Raw genomic sequence first — 26,496 nt, 5'->3', positions numbered from 1 at the left:
GTACTTACAGTAGATGGCGCTGCTGCATAGTTAATGAGATAATTTCTTCCCACGTAGAAATGAAGCTGGCTAGTTGCTCGTAATGAAGATCCTTTGTGCTACTGAGATGCACATGACCGAGCCAGATTTAATTAGATTATACTTGGATAACTCATGTGACTTGGGCATAACTTTGAGGCGGGATGGGTATTCATATATGAGATCCCCCTGCTAGTAGACATTGTTTTAGTGACCGTGAGGAGGGTAGATCAAGTTGCATTCAGAATGCACTTTAAAATGGAGCAGGCGGCTGTAATGCTTCTGTGTCTGAACTTCGCAGCTTGCTCTCCTGCAGGACCTCTGCATGCCCAGTGCAAAGTGGAATGGTATGTACTGCTCAGTTTATGCTCATTTGTTCATGGCAATGCATGTTGTTATCATAAGAACATTCATTAAACATGTTTGTCCGGTACTACATTGTCAACCCATTTTAATTACATCAGAAAAAAGAGTTTAGATAATGTGTTAGTCCTGCCGTTTGAACATATTAAACTAACTTGAAATGAAAGCTGTTGATGTATGGATGTAAATGGTATTTCTATAGAGTGAACTTAGCCAAAAAGCAGAAGAGCGCTGTAACGGGTCAAAGAGAAGCAGAACGTCAAAGACTGACAGGAGTGGTAGATGGTTCTGGGTGGTTAATGCACTGTGATGTAATGTTCTTTAAAGAGGTGAGACTTCAAGTCTTTCCTTATTGGAGCAGGGTGGAGGCCATCCTGATGGATTCGGCTATGTTATTCCACGCACTGGGGAGCAGATTTACAAGCCCCTTGTGCCGCCGTTGCGTTGCGTTGTGACGCGGCAGCAGCGCAAAAGTTGCGCCATGGTGCGGGGTGTTTACAACGTGACGCATCTGGGAGATGCATCACGTTGTAAAGCCCTGCGCCATAAGGGTGCGTTCTGGCGTAGGGGGGGGGCGTTCTTGCGCAGGAACGCCTCCTAAAAGTGGCTGAGTGAAATCTACAAGATTTCACTCAGTCACTTTTAGGCCGATGCTCATCAAAACCCTGCGCCTGCTTGAAGCAGGCGCAAGGCTTGACGCAGCATTGGGGAGATAGGGCCCCCCAGAGCATTGCTGGAGCTGCGTCGCGCTTGCGACGCAACTCCAGCAATGCACCGCCTTTACAGCACAGATGCGTGATACATCTGTGCCGTTTTTGCCCCATGGTGCGCCGCATTGTAAATGCGGCGCATCATGGGTGGCGGAGCTGCGGCGCACAATTACTGGCGCTTCCCTGCTAATTTGCAGGGATGCGCCAGTAATTGTAAATCTGCCCCTGAATTCGTAGATGAAAGTCGTCTGCTGTCTTGTTTTCAGTTTTTTTTACACTTCTCAGGCTTCTGGATGGGGTTCTGGCTGTGCCGAGGACCAGCAGAGATGGTGAGCTTGTCTGCAAGATACGTGGGTGTGCTGATCGTGATGTCTTTGTAAATGATGCAGCTAGTTTTGAAGCTGGCGCCAGCCAGTATGGGGAGCCAATGGACTTCCATTAGGATGGGGTGAGGTGTTCATATTTCTTCCGGTCCTGCATAAGACATATCCCTAAGGGGTGTGAGTGTGGAGTCTTGGCGTGGAGCCGGGTGTTACCACCATACAGATGCCAGAGTATGAGGGCTTGAACAAGAGTTCTGAAGATGATGACATGCGATCCAGGCTCACACAATTCTTGGTGGGGCACAGGCCACACAACCAAATTTTGAATATAAATTGGGAAGAATTGCAGGTAGAATTGGAATGAAGTGGGGCACATGTCCAAATCTCTGCTTCTGCTCATTTTTGCTCACATACTGACCCTTCTGGTTCTGTGCCCCTTCTTCTGCCACACTGCTCCCTCTTTTCATGCACCACCCACTCCTGGTCTGTTCTTAACACTCACTGCTTTCCCCTCCTCTGCAACTTCTTATCAGACACTGTGAGTTCTGCTCCCTTTGCACACCGCACCCTTTGCTCCATGCCCAGCTGCTGGCTCTAACCCTTCTCTGGCATCTCTGCTCCCTGCCTCTTTGAACACTCACTGCCCTCTGCTTTTTGCTACTTCAGCACGTCCACTGCTCCGTTTGCTTTCTTTGTTTTAAGCTACACTATCATATTTTCTTCTGCATCTGTGTCGCATTAATTGGTGCCAAAATCCTAGATCATTAACTGACGTGAATTGTGGAGTACTGATGACCATCTCTCATAGGTTTTAGGGAGCAGACATGGGATTTGTTTTTAAGTTAGGCAAAACACTTCTCTAAATTTCAAAATTGTGAAAAAAGCCAATTTTTTCCAAACCACTTGCAGAGTGAACATGCGTGCGGTTCGTGAGATTGTGCGGTTCTGCCTAGCAGCCAAACATGGTCCATGGAAAACCACACGAACTGCATTCACTGCACAAACTGCCTACGAAATAGCAGTTCTCAGATAGTTTGCTGTTCCATCACGTCATATTAGACTAGAATAAGTAGTCTGCGTGACTTGTAAGATGGCGTCTATTGAATACAGAAGTGAGAAGATTAAAACAGTACTAGGGGCCCGATGTAGGTAAATCTCATTTACCGACTCTAGAATGCCGAATTTTGCCGATTCGGTATTCTAGATTCGGTAAATGAGATGTAGGAAATAATTTGGTAATTTTTACTGAATTGGTATGATTCGGTAATTACCAATTCGGTATTTACCGATTCGGTAATTGCCATTGAATCCTATGGGCCTTGAGGCCCATAGGAATCAATGTCAATTACCGAATTGTCAAGGGGGACAGGGTGTCACTTTGAGACCCTGTTGCACCCCTGATTCTGGCTTGTGTGCCATGTGACACACATACATGCCCTTAGGGCATGTATGTGTGCTACATGGCACAGGTGTACATGCACAGATGTGCATGTACAGTGGAATTCGTTATTTACCACAAAAAAGTATTTTGTGGTAAATAACAAATTCTTAAGGGCCTGTGGCACTGTTTTCAGTGCCACCTACATCTAGATTTACCGATTCGGTAGATTTACTGATTCAGTATTTTACCGAATCGGTAAATGTACCGAATCGGTAAATTTACTGATTCTGTATAATTTAAGGCCCCTACATATCAAAAAGCAAATATCGGTCGGTAACGGCTGAAATCGGCCGTTACCGACCAGTATTTGGTGTCCTACATTGGGCCCTAGGGCCCAGATGTAGGTAATAGCAAATTACCGAATGGTAAATACCGAATTTTACCGATTCGGTATTCACTATTCGGTAATTGCTATGTAGGTAAAATATTCTGTAAAAATACCGAATCGGTAAGATTCGGTAATTACCGATTCGGTAATTACCGAATCTGTATTTGCCATTGATTCCTATGGGCCTTGAGGCCCATAGAATTCCATAGCAAATACCGATTCGGTAATTACCGAATCGGTAATTTTACCGATTTTACAAGGGGGACAGGGTGTCACTTTGACACCCTGTTTCACCCCTGTTTCTGGCTTGTGTGCCATGTGACACACATACATGCCCTTAGGGCATGTCTGTGTGCCACATGGCACAGGTGTACATGCACAGATGTGCATATACACTGGAATTCGTTATTTACCATGGAATAGTATTCCATGGTAAATAACGATTCGGTAAGGGCCTGTGGCACTGATTACAGTGCCACCTACATATGGATTTACAGAATCAGTAAATTTACCGATTCGGTGTTTTGCAGATTCTGTAAATTTACCGAATCGGTAAATATACCGATTCTGTAAATATGAGGCCCCTTACATGTCAAATACCAAATACCGGTCGGTAACGGCCGAAATCGGCCGTTACCGACCGGTATTTGGCGACCTACATCTGGCCCTTGATCTTTTGGGAGAAAGTAAACATGACACAGACGCTTAAAGTGCTAATGCTTCTATTCCGACTCCAGTCTAATGAACTACCCGAGGACAGAGAAGCTGAAAGTGCCATTGCTTCTGTTCAGGGCCCAGTCTGTTAAACTGTTCTGTGACACAGGAGATTAAAGGGCCACAGCTTCTGTTCAGTGTCCAGTCTATTGAACTACCCTAGGACAGAGTAACTTAAAATGCCAGTGCCTCTATTCAGGGTCCAGTCTTTTGAAGTACACCTTCTGTTCAGGGTCAAGTCTTTTAAAATCATGTGGGCTTAATGTGCTAGTGCTTTAATTTGCCTCGAGTGTGTGAAACAAGCCTAGTAAACAGATACACATAGTCTGTCTTAGTAAACTTGCCTCTGAAGACACGTACAATGATGTAGGAGTCTGGCGAGACACAGATGTGTCTAGATCAGTTTTCCCAAACTGGGGGTCATGACCCACTGGTAGATCAAGAGCTGACTTTTTGGTGACTCCTGAAAGTCCAAACAATAAATAAAGATGCATTTAAATTACATTTGTATCTTGTAACATTTCCACACTTTCAGTTTAAAACAGCTCTGAATAGAAAAGTAAAAATCACATCTCTTAAATCTGACCAAACAGCATTTGCCAAAAAAAGAACATTCCCACTTGGTCCTTAGCAGTTATGATAGAAAAGGCCCACAAAAAACATCAACAAACCATGCTCCTCCTATTATAAAATGAAATACCTGCAGCTTCGGATGGGCTCTTTAGATCTGTCTCCACTATGGGCGGTTAACCCAGTCGAAAACAAGTCGACTGTGCGGTTTATTCCAGCAGTCAATAACTCACTTGCTCTGCATATGCCCTAAACTCCTGCAAGACCGCAGAAGATTGCTCCAGCATCTGTGGACTAAGGAGGGGACACGGACATTAACATTTGCCATTAGCATCTTACTGAACACTGCACAGCGGCAAGTGATTACCAAAGTGGTAAGATTCTGGGAGAGTATTGATAAGCAACTTAGAATCAACACAAAAGCCCAAAATGACCAAGGGGAGGAACCTTGAATCTTAATAGCCTCAAAGACTACCTTCAAATAGATACTTGATATATTGCTTCTTCATTGGTTTTTATCCAAGCATACCAAACAGTAATAACCAGCTATACACAGCAAAATTTAAACGAAAGGTAATACACAGCAAAATTAAAACGAAAGATCATGTTACCAAGCTATTAGTTGCTTATCGATTGCATTTAAAATGTTTAACAGTTGAGGAAACCTGCTGATGATCTATGGTTACCTGTCGAATCACCGACACTTTTGAAAAATGGTGACACTGCCTATCATCTTAATTCTACTGGGCACTAACGCACTTTGACAGACTTCATTTTCTAAATAAAGTATTTTAAAAGTAAAGTTGTAACATTTCCTTCGTTTTAAAGATAGAGGCCAAATGTGCGACTATGTCTTCTGACAAATTGTTATTTTTTAACATGGGGATTGATGTTTTCAAACCCCTCTCTCTTTGCAGTCAGAGAAATAAAAGTAAAGTGAATTATGCAGCATTACTTGTGGGGGTACAGGTGCGTGAAAGAAAAGGTTGTAGGGTGTCATTTTTTGCAACACACAATAAAATGTATTTACTTGTAAATGAACTATACACATACAGCAATTAGGAAAGCAAAAATGGAGCATCGTTTTGTAATTCTAAAGAGTGATGGAAACAAAGATTTTAATAGAATGAAAACAAATGAAGACACTAAGCTTGATGGTGCACAAATTATAAATGTTCACTGAAACCTGATTTTCACCACACATTATCCTTTGTGTTCACTATAGTTTTATCAGTAGAACTGTATATCTGTGAATTCAGAGGCCATTTTAATGGAACATTTGCTGTCTGTAAATGACAGTGCACTATCACACAATTATTTAGTTACATTAAAAAATCACCCTTCTCCGTTACAGCTAGGTGGGTCACGAAAGTTTTATCCTTCTCAAAATTGAGTTGTGATTCGGAAGCATTTGGAAACCAATGATCTAGTTTGCAACTTGAGGACAACTGTGTTTACATGCAACTTTTGGGTTTACTGCTGAGCACACCTCATTTCATCTGTCTTGATGGAGGACACGATAAAACTGTTCTACAATGGGCTTCTATTTAGTCCAATCCTAACTCTAGTCTGAATAGGGAAGTCATTTTCGATTACACAAAAACCGATAAAAGGCATACGATTCTGTGGCTAGAACATATTGGGGTTTTTACTGACATAGGATGGCCTAAGATGTTCTATAATTCAGAAAAGAGATAAGTGGGAGTTGTCTAAATGTTTTGTGAAAAGAAGAAGTCAGACCAGAGATCTAGTAGATGTCATGAAACCAATAGTTAGATATTTTTACTAATAACTACCACACAGGGCATGGAACTTTACTTCGACTTGGTTCCTAAATATAAAAATGAGATTTAGAGTTAGTATGCACCACCATCTTTAAGCATATCCTAACGTTGGACCTTTCCATTATTAATAATTTGTGTCCTTTAGACAAATGCTCAACACAATCCATGATACATTTAATGCTTTTTGCAATTGCAGGCACAAATTAACTATATTCCGTTACGGAAGCAAGAAAGCTTGACTATTTGTATGACAGCCTTTCTATATTTGCAAATATTATTTCTACATAGAGTCTGTTTTGCTATAGGCTACTTTTTGTTTTTAATTCTGAAATCTGAAAAGGTAAACTGAATACTGTAAGTTGTTGTGTGATTATTTTTTATTTTATGTAAGTATGCCATTTTACTTAAATACACTGTATGCTCTGAATTTACCCGAAATAACAGACAATGCACCCTCATTTCAACATTTTGGAAACTATTCATAATTTCAGAGAATAACACATGAGAAAAAGCAGTTCTCCCTAAAATGGTGCATCAATCGCTATTTGTGGTTCACCATTTTACATCAAGATTCACCTCTATTCCTAAACTCAGTGTGGCGCCAACAAACACATAGGGGCAGATTTACAAGAAGGTGAATCATTGCGTGCCGCAAGCCACTTGGCTGCGCTGCACGGAGTCACATTCAAAGCACAGGGATGCAACATATTTATAACAATATTTTGCATCTCTATGCTTCCCCTGGTGCTAGTGCACAAACTGCTGCCATGTGCCGGCGCAGGCATCCTGGCACCATGGTGCAAGGAGTCCTGTATCATGGGGAGATTGTTTTTGTTCAGGAAGAGTTCCTTTCTTGCACAAAAATAAATCTGAAATGCCGTTTTTCAACTTCTATGTGTGTTGCATTAGCACAAATAGAAGTTGAAAAACGTCATTGTTTTAATGAGTGTTCATGTGCAGGAAGGCACACCCGTGCAAAGGGGCCATATTTAAAAGGACAGGAAAAGTCATACAGGGTGGATTTTCCTTTTCTTGTAAATATGGATCGGTAAAATGCGCCGCCGGTATGTCACAAAAAGTGACGCACCAGTGGTGCAAGGGGCTTGTAAATCTGCCCCATAGATTACAACTAAAAACAAATATCAGCCTTTCTAAAATCCATGTTGCTTATGGAGAAAAATTGCTGTATGGTTCCACCTAACAATACAGCATCTATCATTTATGTAACCTTTCACTTATATGATATCATGAAAAAACAGAACATTTTACAAAAAGATCAAGAAAATCACAGTGAAGGGCACAGGTCTGGATTATAATAGCAATATATTTGAAGGGGTAGGTTGTTTCAAGGCTGTTTTTAGTCAGGAGTCAATACACAGTCAATGACTACCTGGTAGTGATCTCCTCCCGGGTCATTTTACCAAAAAGGCACAGTAATCATAACAATATACTCTACATTTAATAATAAACCTCAATTGTGTTACTTCTCTGAGCTGTTATGGTTGCTTTGTTGAGGAGCTTTGTGTGCAGAAGAAGGCACTGCATACACTTAACGGGCAAGCAGCCAAGACTTCAGACCTATTCATGATAATTTTCAGAACTACTGGCCTTGATATTAGAAACTTAATAGAGAAAAGAGAATTGTGGGCTGGGCATGGGAGAACTTAAGCAGCTAATCACAATTCAAAAGGCTTGTAACCTGGGGGCATAGGAAGATCAGGCATTAGTGTGACTTCAACTGTGACTGAATTCAAATGGTCAGTCATTAGACCAACCTGTATGCAGGTCACATCGGGCCCGGAACGCTAATAATTCCACCCACATGATCCGTAGCAATGTTGATTGCTTACACAGAATAGAATTAACGTTAATATGGTGTTCACCACTCAAAATGCAGGGAAGGCATTAAGACTTGAAAACATTTCAGAAGTTTTGTGTGAAGCTCAATTGGATATCTGGGTCGCTATATTTTGTACTCCATTCGATGCCATGTGGTAAACTGGTGGCAACCCATCCTCTTGAAAGGGAGTTGAGGGGCTACCCATTGTTCTTAAATATAAGAATCTCTCAGGCATTTACAGACTGATCTCAATGAGAGATATGTTGGCTAAAATAACCAAAACATGTATTTTACTCCATATTCATGAAAGCCTTCATGAAAAAACGATCATTGTCCCCCTCCAAACCGAATTTTAAGAGGAGTTGGCACTCTCAAACAAAAACCTCAGTTTTATTTACTGTATGTCATATATGACCAGCATAAATATTAGGTATTTTTCCAGGGCTTTGTATATCCTAGAGTGCAGTCTCTGAATTATTCTGCTGACAGCGTCTTTGTCCATATGGAACACTGGAGTGTGAGGACCTACGGTGCAGTGAAAAACAGCTATCCAAGCTGGCAGTGAAGTTTGGGTTAGTTTTGTACATGTTGAGGCCCTGTCCCTGTGGATCTTAAATGTGGCTTAGTGTGATAGCCATACTAAGGCTAAAACTCTCTCCTTTCCAATTAGACTTCCTCACTGTTAAACCTGGCATCTTCTGGCATGTTTCCTCTTTCTTTTGCTTTCTGACCTCCTGGTTTTGACTCTGTTTTTGCGGGTTTAGTGTCTCTGCTCACTTTCTCACCGCTGATCAGTGTTAAAGTGCAAGTGCTCCTAAAGCAAGCTACAACTGTTATAAGTATAAGTGCTTCATCTGGTCGGATCACTCTTATAGTCTTTAGGCTTCTGAACTCGAGGCATCAGAATCTCTTCAATTTCCATCTCGTCCAACTCTAGACCAACTGATCCTAGGACTTCACTTTCGGTCTTGTAGTGTAACATTGCATTTTCCATTGTTGAGGTATATGACAATAACTGTGCATAAGAGCCAGTGAATGTGTGAGTGGCTGTATGGATCATTGTGAACTTGTATCAGGGATTGTATAAGAGAGTAAATATGTGTTAGTATATGTTTGAATAAGTAAAGTTTGTATAACTGTATAGTTGAGGAAATGGAGGTGTGATTGATTCTTTGCATGACTGACTAGATGTGTGAGTAACTCCATGGATGAGTGACAGTCTGTGAGTGTCTGTTTACACTGATTGTATCTAAGGTTATATTAGAGTCTGAAGAGGTTCATCGTATTATCACATGAATGATATCATCAGTGATGTGATCAGTAATGTCAAATGAGATGTCATCAGTGATGTCATCAGTGATGTCATTTGAGATGTGGGTACATAGAGGGCAATTCTCCTTTATTGGTCTAAAAGCATAACATGCTGGAACTGGAATTCTGGAGGTGCTGAGTCCATATACCTCAAGATGACTATCAAACACAGACAGCACTCCAAGGTGGCCATGAAACGTCTACACTTTCCAATGTGTTCTTTTTCAGACTGTTCCTGCCAGGGGGTTCCTGTTCAGAGATCAGCCCTCCTAGTAATGTGGTTTCTTTCTTAAAAGTTTATAAAGTGCATCTGAGCGGAGTACCAATAAGCCACTTCTCCTCCAACTTGCTCCTGCTAGTGAATTTTTCACAAGTGCTCTGCTGCAGCTTTTGCTCTGCTCCAATCCTACAAGATCCAGCTCCTGTTCTGCTCCAGGCCTGCCAGCTCTGGCTGTGCTCCGGTCCTTCTCTTACTCCACTTCCGCTCCAGGCCTACCATCCTCAGCTCTGCTCCATTCCTGGTTTTACTTCACCAGGGCTCTAGTCCTGCACGTTTGAGCTCTACACAGTCATGGCGCTCTGCTGCAGGCCTGCCAGATCCAACTATTGGTGTGCTTGAGACTTGTCAGTTCTAGTCCTGACCTTGCACCACTTCTGATCTAAAATTTCCAGCTCCAGTCCTGGTCTGACTCCAGCTCCACCGCATGCCTGCCCAGCTTTATCTCTGGTCTAGTTCTGGTCTTACTTCAGTTCTGGTCTAGTCCTGGTCTTACCCAATTACAAAATATTAGCATTTCAAAAACTGTTGTACATTCAGAACCCAGAATGTAGAAGGCTTTTTGTGACTGTAGCTTTGTCCTCCTTTTGCTTTAAGGCACTGCTTGACCTAGGGCATATTCTCTTACAAAGGAAGAGAACTGAGACTGAAAGAATGACTTTCAGAATGGATTGCCCTTTCATCAGAGCCTCTAAGAAAAAGGTGTATGATTGACCTCTTGTGTCAGGCCCTTGAAGCATCTGTTTTAAGGCACTTTCTTTGGCGCATGCTGGAAGATAAGTATTGAGGTAAGATTAGATAGTCATTTTGGGGCCGAGGGTGAGGTGGTGCTTATCAAAGGCAAGTGACTGAGTGGCAAATCCAGAGCCTTTTTCCAGGAGAGCTCGGAGAGGGGACAGAGCAGCTTCAGCCTGATTAACTGTAGGCTTGCTCCTATGGGTGCTGCCCCAGTCCCTATCTTGGGCCCAATCTTGTGTAGTAGTCCTGGTTGGGGGGCACAGAGTGCTGTTGGCGTTGCCACCTCCTATGGAATTGATCCCCTGTTTCTTATGGTTGTGGGAGTAGGAAGAGGACACAGCATGAGTGCCACAGTCAAGATAGGATGATTTGGGGCTCTGAGGAGCTGACACCAGTTTTATACTGAGAGCAGGGGTGAACCGGGGCTTAGGAGCCCTTTTGCTATCTTAGAAAACCTCACTACACCTGGCGAGCAGAGTTGCCTCACTGGGCTGGTGTCAACACGGGCTCATTGGACAGCCCTGTAGTACGATCCGGACTTTGACTGCTCTTGCTGCCAACTAAGGCTGGTGGGCCAGGGTCTGCCACAGGCCCCCCCAGGACTCTCAGCGTACAATGAGAAAAGAAAAGGATAAGGGCACAGGAGCCGCCCGCCAGCAGTCCAGAACATGGGGAAGGCGGTGCGACTGTCTTAGGGGAAACCTATTAACTATACAGACAAGATACTGTCGATCATTGCTGCCTCCAAACCAGCTCTGGAATCACAAATTACCTCAGTGGCCATAGAGGTCACTTTACTCCACCAGAACTTGAAAAATGTAGTGGTATCGGAGGCAGAGACTCAGTCAAATCTATAACTGCCATGGGGCAATAAATTAAATGCCACAAACCATAAATTATGCTCAAGAGCGGACGGCGCAGAAGGGTGAGTGCGCTGCAATAATCTGCGACTGGTGGGATTCCCAGAAGGTATTAAGGGGAATGTACCAAAGCCTGTTTTGTGTCAGTGGCTAGATCTCTCCTCCCCTCGACAGACTGTTATCCTGTTTAATAATTGACCGAGCCCATAGAGCACTAGGAAACCGACCCCAGCCTGGAGTTCATCCCTGGGCCCTTGATTCCTAAACTACAGAGACAAGGATGTGATTCTATAATTCACCAGGATGCAAGGGAAGATGCTTTACAAATCCAAAAAGATCCTTATTTTCCAACATTACACTCTATTTGTGCAGCAATGTCGCAGAACATTAGACCAAGTAAAACTGAAAATGCATGTGATGGGTATCAGATACATGCTACTGTTCCTGGTCACAAGTTAAAAAGTATATATAATAGTTAATTTCTTATCATTGAGACACCAGAAGAGGCATGGTAGTGGGTGGAGGAGCACCCACAGTACATGCATAAACAGTTGGAGCAAGCTGCAGATTCAGATGGTGGTGTGGTTTGGAGGAGCACGAGAACCTGCAGACATAGTAGCGGAAGTAGACATTGCAAAAGAGGCTCCCAGTGGCCCACATTATCTGAATGTGCCAATACCCAATTGGCTCCTAATAATGTAATATCAGACTCGGAGAGTCCAGCAAATCTGTGTTACCCTGGAGACCGGAGGGAGGCTGCAGACACAGAAAAGTGGAGCACACTTTGTAGAACCTCCAGCTAACTTATTCTCTACTGGTCTTACACTAAAGGTGCCAGCGGTGGGCCCTTACTCAGCAAGCTAACCTAACATGGGGGAGTGGTGCAAGCCCGGCCACAAAACTTTCATTGTGCTATCTATACAAAAATGTTTTTGGCGGGTCAGTGCTTTGGAGTGACAGATACTTCTGGGGAGGAAGTGTGAGAAGAGGAGAGTGGGGGGAAATAGAGGTTCTGTGCTAGTCGTGTTGTTGTTTTGATTGTGTTGCAGGGGCGGTAGCTATCCTTGCCTTGCACTGTGTTGGAAATCAAAGTGGGAAGATTGTGGGGGAGGATAGAGCATGTGCAAGTCCATGAATACTTTCTTGTGATTACTAAATTAAGCATGCAGCAGTCTTGCTGCATATAAACAAAAAGAAACCCAACATTGTATTACTACAAGAGACCCACCTGCTGGGCAGCAACTGCACCTCCTTGGGCCGTCATGGCTGCACAACAGTGAGGTTTCAACAGAGGTTCCTGAATGGTTGCTATCCTCCTCAAAAAATCATTCTCACTGGTGGTGACAACAGCTGAACCTGATCTCTTGGGTAAATCCATAACATTAGTTGCTGGAGGGGGAACCATGTACACTAACCAAGGACACTCTTCAGACACTCACATTTGCTTTGGTATGCTCTACAACAGGCTGCACAGTGATTGGAGGGATTTTAATTTGGTGATGAACCCCTCTGTAGATACCAGTAACCCTGCTGCATCTACAAAACAAATATGTGTGAGACTGTGGACAACCTCTCTGGACTTGTTAGCTACATGGCACAGGACACACCAGAGACATAGACATTACATACAATACTCCTCCTTTGATGGTTCACACTCCAAAATAGAATATTTATTTCACCCAATTACAGACGCATGCAGATTTCACTCGACACAAGTCTGCTGTGAAGTTTATTAGACCATGCCCAGAAGAGTTAACAATGACCTCTGCGCCTCTTGGTTAGTGAGGCATTTGTCATCTAAATACTTGGTGGTTGGTGGATAATAGTCCAACATAACTCCTCCAGGATAGAACTGTTGAATACTTTGAACTTAATCTTGACTCGGTCTCTTCCAAAGCCAGTTTATGGGAGGCCTTCAACACAGATTTTTGGGGGTGGGACATGGCTAGGAAAGGGAAAATAAAAGATGGAAACAGGAAGATACAGGAGCTTTAAGATAGAACCTCTCACTTTGAGGGATGTCCCAAATGGACAGATCATCGGTTATCTCAGAGACAGTTAGTTCTTTGTAGGATCTAATAGAAGGGCCCGAGCCGCCCGACAGAGATCCTTCAGTATGGTTTATCAATTGGGGGACAAATCGTTGAATTAACTGTACTGGTTAACCAACAAACATTGTACATACCGACTAGTCTTCCCACATTACTCCTTGCAATGGTCCCATGATATTTTCAACATCAACGGTATTCATGCAGGAGCTGTATGCCTATGAGGTCTCCCGAATAGATCAGGATAATCCTATTTCGAAACATGTACTTATTCAAACGTTATCCATGCTGTGCTGAGAGGAGCTGGATGCCCCCATATGAGAAGGTGTAATCCAAAAGGCTATTCGCTAAATGGCCAGCAGAAAAGCACCTGGTATTAGCAGACTCCCACTAGAGTTCCTCAAATGCTACACCACTCTTCTAATGCCTCAGTTAAAGGATCTCATCTCTGAGGCGGTAGATAACACCCTTCTGTGAAATGATTTGAGGGCCACCACAATATCGCTTATATTGAAACCACACAAACCACCAGAGGAATGTGGTGCCTATCGCCCTAAATCATTTTTTAATATGGAAACAAAAAGTATGGCCAAGGTCCTATCCACCAGACTATCAAAATTATCCATACACTGGTTTGGGAGGCTCAAAATAGATTTATCCACTAGACTCTTCCCACGGTGTCTTCATGTGATCATTGCTAATAAGAGCAGGTTGCCGGACGAGAGAGTCCTTATTCTATTGGACATAAAGAAGGCCTTTGACATGGTCAATTGGTCTTTTTTCTTTTGCGTCCTGGAGCGTATGAACTTTGGTTTGTGATTTCTACACTATGTAAAAACTCTGTATACAGACCCATGGGCCTAAGTCAGGGTAAATGGAGCACTCCCAGCCCCATTTCCAATCAGAAGGAAAATAAGGCAGGGGTGACCGTAGTCTTATAGAAACAGAATGATACAGCACAACAGCTAAAGCAACTGATAAAATACTTTTTATATATAATGCAATAAAAGTGCAACTCATCATGTCTTCCACTAACACATCGTGCATGATAGCCTTGATGAAAATAAATGTTGGACAGATGTAAATATTGTCTTCTGGAACATTCTTCATGCAATTGGTTTTTGAACCTATATGTTCAGAGTTCAAACCTATCTACAGGTTAAAAAAAATACCAAGTATGCCAATTCGGCACTTCATAGAGCAATGATGCATTCAAAGAAGCAACTTGGGCCTCTAGTATCGTATTGGCTGCATGGGACTGCCCTGCACATATGCAAATATTCAAAAACAACAAGGTGATGGATGGAATGCTTAAAATAATCTCAGCCACTGGCACTCGTTCAGGCCGAGTCCCAATCCATCATTTTCGCTCACCATGCCATCTCAGTTTGGACCCAGCCATATGGAAATCAGTCTTGACCCTGTTCCTCAAGGGAACAGTCCAACCTGAACTGCCAGGCCCTCCATGAACCAGAACACACGCAATCCAGGACCGGTTTTGCCCTTGTTATGGGGTCTTCAGCCAGGTATAGCTTGGCTACAGATATCAGTGAATAATTACACTTTCCTTGTTCTTCATCTACCAAGCTATTTTCGACTCCAAAGACACATTTCTATTTATCAGAAATATTTCAACAGAATACTTGTATTTCCTTCTCCCTTTGTGAAACTCACAATCCGAACAACTTTATCGTCTCCTCGTACTTGCTTAAATGAATTTCACATCTAGAAACAGGGCATCCAAAAAATCACCCATCTTGGATGCCAAGTTTGCAAGTGGGGTTCAGGTGTATCTGTAAGGTTTGAATGAATGCAAATAGAAGTGCGTCTTCGGAATCGAAGAGTACACGAAGAAGAAGGAAAGTGTAACTATACACTGATGTTTGTGTTTACATATCTGGATGATAGTATTATTACCCCATTGGCCCCTCCTTGAAATAGTCTAATTTTTTGTGTGGTCCTGAAGAAGGTGTTTGGATAAAATTATTTTTCACACCGAAACGTGCGTCAACCATTTTTGAGGAGTGATTCCGGCTCACAAAACGACAAAGGTTAAAATCAAACAACTGTCCCCATTGTACTCTGTTTTGTGTATATGTGGGGTGGCTGAGCCTTGGTATATTTGGATTGAAGGATAAGAGGTGTGTTTTTTATGAATGTAGGAGTGAGTGCTCTTTCAGGGCCTTCAGGACTCTAAAATTGTGGACAGAGGTTTTGGATCCCAATGCTTTTCACAACCCCTTTTAACTTATTCTTCTTTTCCTAGCATCAGTGGTCTTAAACAAGTTTTGAACCTGTTCTCCTGCCAGCTCGTGATATTCTACTGACCTATTGTCTTCTTGCAGCTGCACCCCACATTCCTCAAGGTAGACACTCTACCTGTCTATACTTCCCAAGTACCACATGCCTTTCACTACTCCAACCTTGTATTGTATGTCCAGGAGGAGCCTTTATTCTCTCTTCCTGGGGCCCTTACAGCAAGAATAGGCCACTGATGTCCAAGAGGACTCGCTTTCTTTAGGCTCCCCAGCAAATCTTACAAGTGTCCTTCAGTTACAGACAGAGATTTATCCACACAGGCAGTCCATCTATTTCTTCTCTGTTCGCCAAAACCTCTTCTCTTGTGCAAAAATGAAGGTAGAGATTTCAAGAATGTGGAAGTCCTACCCAGTCTAGGGATGTGGCACCACCCAATCACACTTACAGGAAGGCACCCATGAGCTGCCCAATCTCTTACACAGATATTTCAAAATGGTAGTTTGAAATAGATTGGGAAAGATCTCAGAGATAGCCTCTTGCCAGTAGTTTTCTTAGGTGGCTGGTAGTCAGGTGACCAAAAATATTATTTACCTGCTGCTATTGATGTACGCTAGTCTTAGAGTCATGAAACCAACTCACTGTTTTTTGTTGTAGTTGCACTGAAGGTAAATACAAAACCTTCCCTTTATATAACAACCCATCATTCTCACCTCTGCCTTCCTTTCCTCTAGTCAAGCCTATTTATCAACATGCTTTCATTAGAAAAGTTTCAACAATGATTAAATCTAGAAAACGGTTGATTTGGGGTTCAACTGGCAAAATCAATGGAAGTTCTCATATAATCATGAACGGCAAAGTCAGATTTTAAGTCACAATTCCAATAATGCCACTTTTAGAAAGTTGCAAAAACCCCAGTTGATGGACATTCCAGCCGTCTTCAGCCCGGCTTGCTTGAATCCAGTGGTGTGGAGAGCATGGGACTCACGTCTGAGCATACCCATCCCACAGAGATCTGGGCCTAAATCCATCGTTTTTTTGCACTCCACACCACCCCAGTTCAGACATGGCCATATGCAAATTAGCCTGACCCTGTGCCTCATGGGAACAGTCAGTTGGCATTTTCTTGTCTTAACCATTTGGGGGCTTATTTACAAGCCCTTTGCGTCACTGGTGTGTCAATTTTAATATGGGACACACTGATGAACCAGCAGCACAAGGGGCTTGGACATAAGCCCCTTGGTGCCCACAACCTCTATCCTTGGCCAAATGACTGTAATTACCATGGTAGTTGACCTTTGTGTATTCCTCCCAGACAGTGAGACAAAGGGGGACTAGATGTTGGCAGGATAGGCCATTTGCCAGGATGGGAGGGACAGAGCTGTTCCGTGCCCTACACACATTTCAAAGAAGCTGAACACTCACCAATAACTTCACACCAGCCTTTTGTCACACTAAACCTCTGGAGCAGGGGCAGGGAGAAAGGAAATTCCAGAACCAACTGTGGGGGCGGAACTCTAGAAGTTTCTTCGACTTCAAAGCTGGCACCAGGTATAAATTAGACCCACTCTTCACTTCACTCCTGTACTGTGGAGGATAATTAGAAGGCCTACCTTGAACTTCAAAGTAATCCCCTGCTGCTTGAGGCCTGGCCCAATTCACCTCGTATATCCAAAACGCGCCAGGTTGCGATTTGCCATGACTTTCGACTTTGCCCCAGTCTCATGTACCTAGATGTCCACAGTTGGTGCTTGATCATTTATGCTCTAGTTTGTAATGAAAAAAGTAAAACATTTAACTCTGGTCCTACTTATTGCTGTTTGAGTGCTGCATACATACTTTACAAATTAAATTTAAGTTAAGCCTGAATGCATTTGTACCAGGCTATCAAAGGGGTAGGCACAGGTAAATTTAGTAATGTTTGTGGTTCACCCTGAAAAGGAATGTGGTTGTTTCTTGAGAGGTGATTTCATCCTGTCTCCATCAAAAACCTAATTTCTAACAGTTGATCTCTGTTTCATTAATTGTTTTGGTAATTTAGTTACTTTAAGTATTTTCACTATACCTGAAAATTCCATGAGTCTATTGTGAACCACTGTTTCTCTTATAAAAGTGTCTAAATCAGCAGTTCTTAATGTTTGACTTCAGTGAACCTGCAGTGATCCACTAATGCCGCCCGGAGACCCCAGTTTATGTTTAAATCATTTTTATTGTGCAACACAGAGAATTAAAATATACACTGCGTAGAAGGTGCAAGACCTCAAGAGTCCGAGGTGCCTTTAGTGTCACAAGTCTCTCCAAATGACATATCAAAAAGGAACCGATCAGCAAAGATACATAGATAGAAGCGGTGTTGCAAAAAGAGATTGAGCCCCCCCCGAACCCCATCTCTCCCGGACCCCCAACTCCCACAAACTCCCTTCCCCACCCACCCCCCGTCCAGTGCTTAGCTCTACCCCATTCTGTACTGCTGTGCCACTCTCTCTGAAACCAATCACATCCAAGGTCCACTCAGGAGGCTGTCCCCTCAGATGTCGTGAGTCGTAAGAGGCGAAGGTATTTGGGACAAGTGATTTCTCTGAATTCAGTGACCAATAGGGACTGAAACGGCTGCCAAAGGTCGTCAAACTGCTCTACATCCCCCGCTAAAGTGAGCGACATCTTCTCCATCCCCAACACATACCACAGCCTATGTAACCACCCTGTGATGGAGGGGGGCTCAGTAGTTCGCCAATGTGTAAGGATATTTTGCACTGCATCGCCTAAGGCAATAGCGATCTGGCGTCCCCTGCACGATTTCAGAGGATACATCAAGCGGTTCGGGAGTCCTAAAAAAATGTACGCAGGAAAGCCCGGCAGTTCGGTGTTGAAGTGAGTGTCAATCTCATCTATCACCTCCCTCCAATAAGAGTGCAGGATCGGACAGTCCCATAGTATATGTGATAGTGTGCCTATCTGCCCACAGCCCCTCCAACAGACGTTCTCCCGCTTGCGGTCCATTTCATGCAGTCGTTTGGGTGTATAATACCAGTAGGTAGATACCTTGGTCAGTGTCTCTGTGAGTCCTGTGTGGTATGCGGAGTGGCGAGCTCTGTGCGAGATCTGATCCCATTCTTTGTGACTAAGTGTCCTGCCCAGTTCCCGTTCCCAGCATTCCCTACCTGGGTTGTAAAAGTGTGAGGATGGAGGTTGCAAAAACTTGTAAAGGTCCGATATCAGTTTCGTATCGGAGGTACAGGATAATAACCACCTTTCGTAAGGTAAGACTTTCCTGTCCGCAGTTTCCCACACTTGCGGGTGCAGAGCCCAGTGTCGGACCTGCATGTAGCGTAGTCTGTCCGTCTCCGGCAGCGAGTACTCCTGCCTGATAAGTGGGAAGGGAGTAACGCCTTCCGGTCCATAAATGTGGAACAGAGTCCTGCATCCCGCTATCCGCCAGTGCGTGAAAGCCCCCATCTCCATCCCCGGAGTGAAGTCCGGGTTATTAACCAGGGGAGTAAGCGGCGAGGGGAACGTGGTGAGCCCCTGCGCGGTGTTAGTGGTGTCCCAAACTCGTAGGGGAACCTTTGGGATAAAGGAAGCATACAAGTTAGCAGGACGGTGGGCCTTACGCAAGAAGGGTATTTCCTGTAGGGGCCGACCGGCCACAGCCTGGTCCTGAAAGAGCCAGTGCTTGTCCGACTCCCACCTGCTCCACTCCACCAAGTAGCGTAAGTGTACCGCCTGGAAGTACTTGCATAGATCCAGTATCCCTAGTCCTCTGGCTTCCGGGGCTAGCATGGATAGTGCTCTCTTCAGTCTGTGCTTCCGACCCTGCCAGATGAAACGCGAGAGATCTGCCTGCGTTTGTTGGATCCACCCCACAGGTGGCTGAAGCGGAAGTGCCCTGAATAGGTAAAGAATTTGCGGCAAAACCGTAATTTTGACCGCAGCAATTCTCCCCAGCCAGAGAGAGTGTGCTACGGTTCCAGCGCCCAAGTTCCTCCCGGATCCTTCCTCCTAGAGCGGCATAGTTGGCCTGCACCATAGCTGGCAGGGTGTTGGCCAGCTGGATTCCCAGATATGGCACCTGGTCTAATGACCAGTGCAGGGGAAAAAGATCTTGCAAGTAGGCTTTAGTGGACGGCTTAAGCGACAGATCGAGAGCCACAGGTTTATCCACCTTCATCTTAAATCCTGCAATGGCGGCAAAAGTGTCTAATTCCGCAATGCAGGCTGGAAGGGCCGTTCGTGGGTTGTCTAAGGACAATATTACATCGTCAGCATAGAGGCTGACGGCGTGATGGAAGGCGCCAAACTTCACCCCCGTCGCCAGGGGATTCTGCCGTATCCGCTGGGCAAATGGCTCTATATATAGGGCAAAGAGCAGGGGTGACAACGGGCACCCCTGCCTTGTATCCCTCTCAATGGTGAAGCTCCGCGATCTATATCCGTTCACCCGCACTACCGCCGTAGGGAATTTATAGCAATTAAATACTAGGGAGCGAAACTTTTCACCAATGCCTACTTTCGCTAGGACCTGCTCTAGGTATGGCCAGTGCACTCGGTCAAACTCTTTTTCGGCGTCGACCGCTAGCATCATCCCCTCTCTGGGTATTCGGGAGGCTTTATCAATAAGGTGGATGATCCGTTTGGTATTATCCACCATCTGCCGCCCAGGTACAAACCCCGCCTGGTCCGGTTCCACGAGTCCAGGTAAATGGAGGGCCAATCGGGCTGCCAGTATCCCAGTATATAGTTAAGATCTACGTTTAAGAGCGATATCGGCCTATAGGAGCCGCACTTGGTCCTGTCCTTCCCTGGCTTGGGAATCACAGTAAAAGATGCTCGCAAAAGATTGGGTGGGATAGCGCCAGGTGTTGAGAATGAGTTAAACAGGCGGGTGAGGATCGGCACCAGCGTCGTGCAAAATGTTTTGTAGAAAAGGGACGTGTAGCCGTCTGGCCCAGGGCCTTGCCATGCTTAAGTTTAGCAATGGCTGAGATCACTTCCTCAATGCGAATGTCCCTTTCCAGGTACTCCGCCTGTGAGGGCGTCAGCGAGGGGAGTGTGACCGAGTCTAAATAATCCGCCGTCGCGGTATCGTCCGGGGGATCCCCAGTGTAAAGGACCGTATAAAACCTGTGGAAGGTATCTGCAATATGGGCATCTTCCGTGACTAACGTCCCGTCTGAGTCAGAAATCTCTTTCACCAGCTGCTGCTGGCGCGCTACTCGGAGTTTATGGGCTAGATGTCGGCCGCAACGGTCTCCTCCTGTATAGTAAGTGTGTCTCAGACGCAGTGCCGCGTACTCCACCCGGTCTATATCCAAGCCCGCGAGAAGTTTCCTCGCTCCTTTAAGTTGCTTCCAGATCCTGGGAGCCCCTGTATGCTGGTGCATTTGTTCAAGTTCATGTACCCGCTGGGTGAGCTTGTCTCTTTTGTTTTGCCGATCTTTGTTTTCTGCTGAGGAAAGGGCCAAAAACTCACCTCTAATAACAGCCTTCATGGCTGCCCATTGTGTCGCTAAGGATGTGTCGGTGTTGGCATTGTGTGATAGATATTCGTGGATAGCGTCTGTAATGTGCTTCACTACCGTCTTCCGGTGTAGTAATGTGTCTCTGAGGCGCCAAACCCTAGGTGGACAAGATGTCGGCGGTAGACTGAGTGTGGCGGAGAACGGTGCATGGTCCGGCAAGGAGATTACTCCCATCTCCGTAGCCGTAGCTAAGGCGCACACCGGCTCTGTGACCAGGAGATGGTCTAGTCGCGCGTATGTTTTATGTGCATTGGAATAGTAAGAATATTCCCTGTCCGCGGGGTGTGCGCGGAGCCAGAGGTCGTGAAGACCCAACCCCGCCATCTGTTCCTTACACCCATGGAGAATGCCCCTGCTTGTGGAGTACGTTGTGCGGACCTGTCCAGGAGTGTGTCAAAGACCATATTGAAATCCCCTCCCAGGATGATGTGTCTGTCTGGTGTGGCTGTAATGTCCATCAAGGCTGATCTTAAGAAGCGTTCCTGCTGCTCATTAGGGCTATATAAGGATCCAATCGTAAATGCTAGCCCCCCTATCCTGAATCTGTATGACAACACCCTCCCCTTCTGTTCCGCAAACTTGTATAATACCTCTCCTCTAAAATGCCTCGCCACTAGAATCGCTACCACTGCTGTCTTGGTGGTGCTAGATGAGAAAAATTGCGTTGGGAATTTGTGAGAGCGCAGCCGATGGCAGTGGCGAGATAGCAGGTGAGTTTCTTGTAGCAGGCAGATGTCTGCGTGAGTGCTTTCTAAGTGGGATAATACTGCACGCCGCTTAACCGGATTATTTAGGCCCCGCACATTCAGGGTCAAAACCTTAATGGTCGTGGCTGGCATTTAAACTGATGTGACCCATAGCGCTGAACCTCTGTCTGACCGAAGTGGTGTGTGTGATTGCTTCGAGGGTAGCTAAAACTTGAGCCCTGCACTGGATGGCCCCCCTCCCCTTCCGGTTCTATCCCTAACCCCAACTACTGTGTCCACAACCTTCCCCCCTATCCCCACCCCCCCTCCCTTGTCCTCCTCCCCCCTCCCTTCCCCCAATTCAAAACCCCCAATTGCATATCATAGTCTCGTGCCTGTCAACAACCAGGGCAGGTCTGTAGAAAGTCTTCATAGTGGGAAATGTGGCCGCAGAAACCCTTCTGGCTCCCCGCCCCTCCCCCCTCAATTAAGTAGAAGAAAGAAGGACTTCACCCCCCATAAATGCTGCTTAGGAAGGCTCAGAGGTGTCTCTAACCACCTCTTGGACGGCCACTGCCCGTTCCTGTGTAATTGTCTCGGGGTCGGGCTTGTGGCGCGCCCTTGTGCGTCGTCTTCTTCGGACCCATTGCCATCCATCGCGAGAGTGCTGTGTGGGGTCATCCTGAGATCCATGTGGTGAAGCTTCTCTGGATTTCGCTTCTTCCGGGAGCTCGAGCTGCAGCAGGGAACAGGTGTCACTGAGAGAGCGGAGCTGATGCAGTTTCCCCTGCCATTTAAATATAATGCGGAATGGGTGGCCCCATGAATATGGCACCTATTTGTCCTTTAGAAACTTCGTGACCACTTTGAATGTTCGCCGCTTCTGCAGCGTGATTGCTGATAAGTCTTGAAATAAGGCGATGGAGTCACCTCGAAACTGCAGCGGTTGTTTCTGCCGGGCCATCTGTAGAATGCGTTTCTTCAGAGGGAAGTTCGCAAGGTATGCTAAGATATCTGGTGGTGGGGCTGGTGTGCGTCTCGCCAAGCCCACTCTGTGCGCTCGATCAATACGGATTGCAAAGTCCGAGGGCTCCCCTAAAATTTCTCTAAAAAGGTCCTGCAGGTAGCAGGTCACGCTGTTCCCCTCTGCTTTCACTGGCACATTTCGGACGCGAATGTTGTTCCTGCGGGAACGGTTCTCCAGGTCTTCCGCGTGGGCCTGCAGGTCCACCTGTTGCTCCTGTAGGTGAAGTACCTCCTGTTGTAGGTGAACCAGCTCCTCATTGCGGGTATGGCCAGAGTCTTCTACAGCAGCCACTCTCTCACCCAGGCCATAAATATCTCGGCGGAGCTCCCTCTGTTCCCCAGCGAGATCTTGCTTTAACGTCTGGAAGTCCTCCCGGAGAGTGTTAAAGAGGGATTCTAGGAATGACCTTGTGATGGGCGCTTCCCCTTCTTCTTGCTGTTGGGCAGTGGAGTGTACCGTGGGAGATGTCGCTGTCGGGGCTTTCCCCCCCTTTGGAGTGTTTGTGCTGAGCATATCCGTGATGGTACGGTTGCCTCTTCGGCTTGCGTTGGCCGTGTTGCCACCAAGTCTTAAGCTCTCGCCTGTTGCAGAGGGTCGGGTCAGGGGTATACCACTGCGGTCCTTTCTAGATTTAATCGCTCCTCCGTCGTATCAAAGAGGGACGGCCTCTACCATGAAGAATCTACGGATGAATCTCCTGCACTCGCGTTCCTTGGTCTCCGGCCCCTGTGCCGCACCACCTCAGCTCGACCATAGCTAGGCCGTGGGTGTGCCCCGTTCTCTTGTGCAGATGGCGCAGTATTCCCAAGGTGCCCACAAATGAGTCCTGGCCCGTACAGCTAGCGAACGACAGCCAACCCTTCTTCTAGTACTGGCACGTAGCCCCTCAGTCCAACACCGCCGAGTCCTGGATCACGACTTGTCGTGTTGAAGACAGAGCTGGGGTAGATCTTGCTTAGGCACAAAGGGATATATAGATGCAACCTAAGTCCATTTTGTGTCGCAAAGCTGGGAATGCCCGGAGCACCTGCTTGGTCTTTTGCCTTCTCCTGTGCTATTCAGTGTAGTGCTCATCCGATCCTGAGGTGCCCCTAGCCAGTGCGTCTAAGTGAACCTCCCTGGCAGCGACAGTCCCTCCAGAGCTTGTAAAATCCCCGGGTGAGAGCAGCATAGTAGATCTCTCAATCAGCTGAAGGGGTGGCCAAATCAGTCTAGGTACTAGGCCGGCCTCTCCAGATCCTCACTTTACCCCGTCCTATGGCGGCACTCCACTAAGTAGGTGTGTAAGGCGCCCCCACTCTCTGCACAATCGATCTTCCCTGTCTCCGTGGCCAACCAGGCCCCCCCGCCGGGAGCTCGATTACGCTCCCCGAGTGTCTGCCGCAGCCACCTTCGGCATCGCTCCTCACCTCAGTCTGTTGGCGTGGTGCACCTCTACACCTCGGGCTCAATGCTGGACCGGGCTCGATCACCCGGGCAGTCCGCCTTACTGCTGCCTCCAAGGCCTTCCTCCTGTATCCAGAGGGGAGTGTGGCACAGCCCTGAGCTGCCGACTTTACTGCCCCCAGTGCATGCCTCTTCCCGCCAGTGTTCTGGGAGCCGCAATTTGCCTGCCGGCCTTATCCCCTCTTGTCCGTTGTGGCCCGAGCCGGGCCCGACCCTCCGGGCCTCGCCTCTTGTCCCTCTGGTGCCAATCCGATACCGGGCCGTCTACGCCCAGACTAGCGGTTTGGGCCTGAGTCCCCAATCAACCAGGGAGCTGGGCCCGGTGCAGCAGGCCTCCGCCTAGGGCCTCTATAACAGGAAGTCCGCTCCTTCCAGGCCCGACCTCGACCCTGGGTCGAGCACACACTTCGGGCAGGCCCAAAACCGGGTCCCGTTCTTTATTTTGCTGCTACCGGGAGTGTCCCGTACCTCACCGCTCCACTATGGTCTCTCCGGTGGCAATCTGTCCCGGGGCCGGTCCGCTTCCTCCCGCTAAGCTCCCCATGTCTTCAGATTTTCACTGGGCTGCGCCTCTCACAGCTTTAGTGCAGCCCAGGCAAGATACGGCGGGGGCGCAGGCTTTCTCTCACCACCAGGCCCGCGACTGGGCCCTCTAGTTTAACGCCTCCGGGGCCTCCGCTCTCCGCTCCCTGGGCGGACCGCGATGGTGGCCGCCAGTCTTTCAGCCCAGTAGCGGACCCGTTCTCCAAATAGCTGAGCTCCGATCCAGGCCACTCTGGGAGCCGATCTGCCTCTACAGCTGGGCTCGTCTGCGGCGCCGCGCTGGCTCCTCACTCCGCGATGGCCCGAAGCCGGGGCCTCGATTTTCGCGACCCCTTGCTGGCCCTCCGTCTCTCTGCCGGCTTGGTGTCAGCGGCCACCGACCGTATACTCCAGTTGCTCCTCTCCCAGTTTACAGGCGGCCAGCCCCTCGCAGGGCTGCTGATAGGGGCGACTCGGCTGGGACCTGCCCGATGCCGTCACAGAGCCCCTCACTGCTCCGTCGTGGCCGCCATTTCAGACGACGCGGCCAGACACAGCTGCCTTCAAAAAGTCACTCCGGGCGTTGCCTCCCCTCTGAAACATCTCTTGTGGGGTCGTACACGTTCTCTGTAACTTCACTGGTTAGGTGTGACTTTTGGGGGGCGAAGTGTGCTATTAAGGGCCTTTAGAGGAGATCTGGGCAGGGAGCCATTAAGACCTGCGTCTGATCAGGTCTCCATCTTGATGTTTCAGCCGCGGAGACCCCAGTTTAAAGAATTTGTGTGTTTTCAACCTCAAAACAATTCACAAAAATACAGAGACAAGTTTACTTCAAATAAATACATAAAATATTAATTATGTGTTTATTTCTTAAAGATGGAGTGATTTGCTAAATTCTAGCATATAACGTAGTCATTTTTGCTCTTAATGCATGCTCTCTTTTTGTTGGTGCATACCAGTGCTTCAATCAAGCCACCAGTCGTCCATACTAGAGTCTGTTTGCTGTACATCCTTCATATCCTACCATAAGAAGTGGTGAAGGCAGGGTATTCTAAATGTTCTCATAGAATTCTGAATTACATGCATATTGACCCACACGTTTATTATTCAGTGAAGGCACAATTACATTTTCTTTAAAAAATATTTTTTTCTTAAACAAGACAATCATGCTATACAAAGTCTGAAATGTTATTGCGAGCACACAGTTAGAATTCAGCATGTGTATTACATTATGAAGTGGTTGGAGCGCAACTTCTGAAAGGTTCATGGACAAAATTACAAAACCCAATTTAGTGTTGGGCGTGAGCCACCCAGTCACAATTTCATTTTCTGTCTTAAATTGTATGGGTTGCTAGCTGTTATAGATCTTTATGGGCTTTAATTTATGCGGCATGTGAAGTATGCATTTAAAAACTGAATTCACTGGGGGCGTGGCCAAGATGGCGGTGTGGTAGGATGCTGGTTGCTTCGCTCCTGCCTGCCGCCAGCCCAAAATCACTATTCCAATGGTGTGGGCTAGGCACAAAGGGATGAATTCCGCAGAACATCATCCCCAGATAGGCCCAGAGCTGTTTGGGCGACTTTGATGCAGCAGAAGCGGCAACGCAGAGCAATTACTGGGTAGCGGAGCTGCCTCAGCCAAACGCTGTAGCTGGAGCGGGCGTGGCCACTGGCTTGCGCAGCCTGGAAAACACGCGGCCTGCACTAACACCAGA

General features: G+C 46.4%; 1 protein-coding gene across 1 annotated transcript in view; it reads left to right on the top strand.

Moving 5' to 3' along the window:
- Nucleotides 1-209: 209 nt before the first annotated feature.
- LOC147688885 (uncharacterized) overlaps nt 210-26,496 on the top strand; it is a 243,578-nt gene continuing 217,291 nt past the window's right edge. Inside the window, exon 1 of the mRNA XM_086939982.1 lies at nt 210-365. Coding sequence (XP_086796108.1) covers nt 265-365 — 101 coding nt within the window. The 5' untranslated portion in view covers nt 210-264. The remainder of the gene's footprint in view (nt 366-26,496) is intronic.

Source organism: Lissotriton vulgaris, chromosome 10 (assembly GCF_964263255.1).
Source record: "Lissotriton vulgaris chromosome 10, aLisVul1.2, whole genome shotgun sequence".
Taxonomy (NCBI): Eukaryota; Metazoa; Chordata; class Amphibia; order Caudata; family Salamandridae; genus Lissotriton; species Lissotriton vulgaris.
This window is presented reverse-complemented; position numbering and strand designations above follow the sequence as displayed.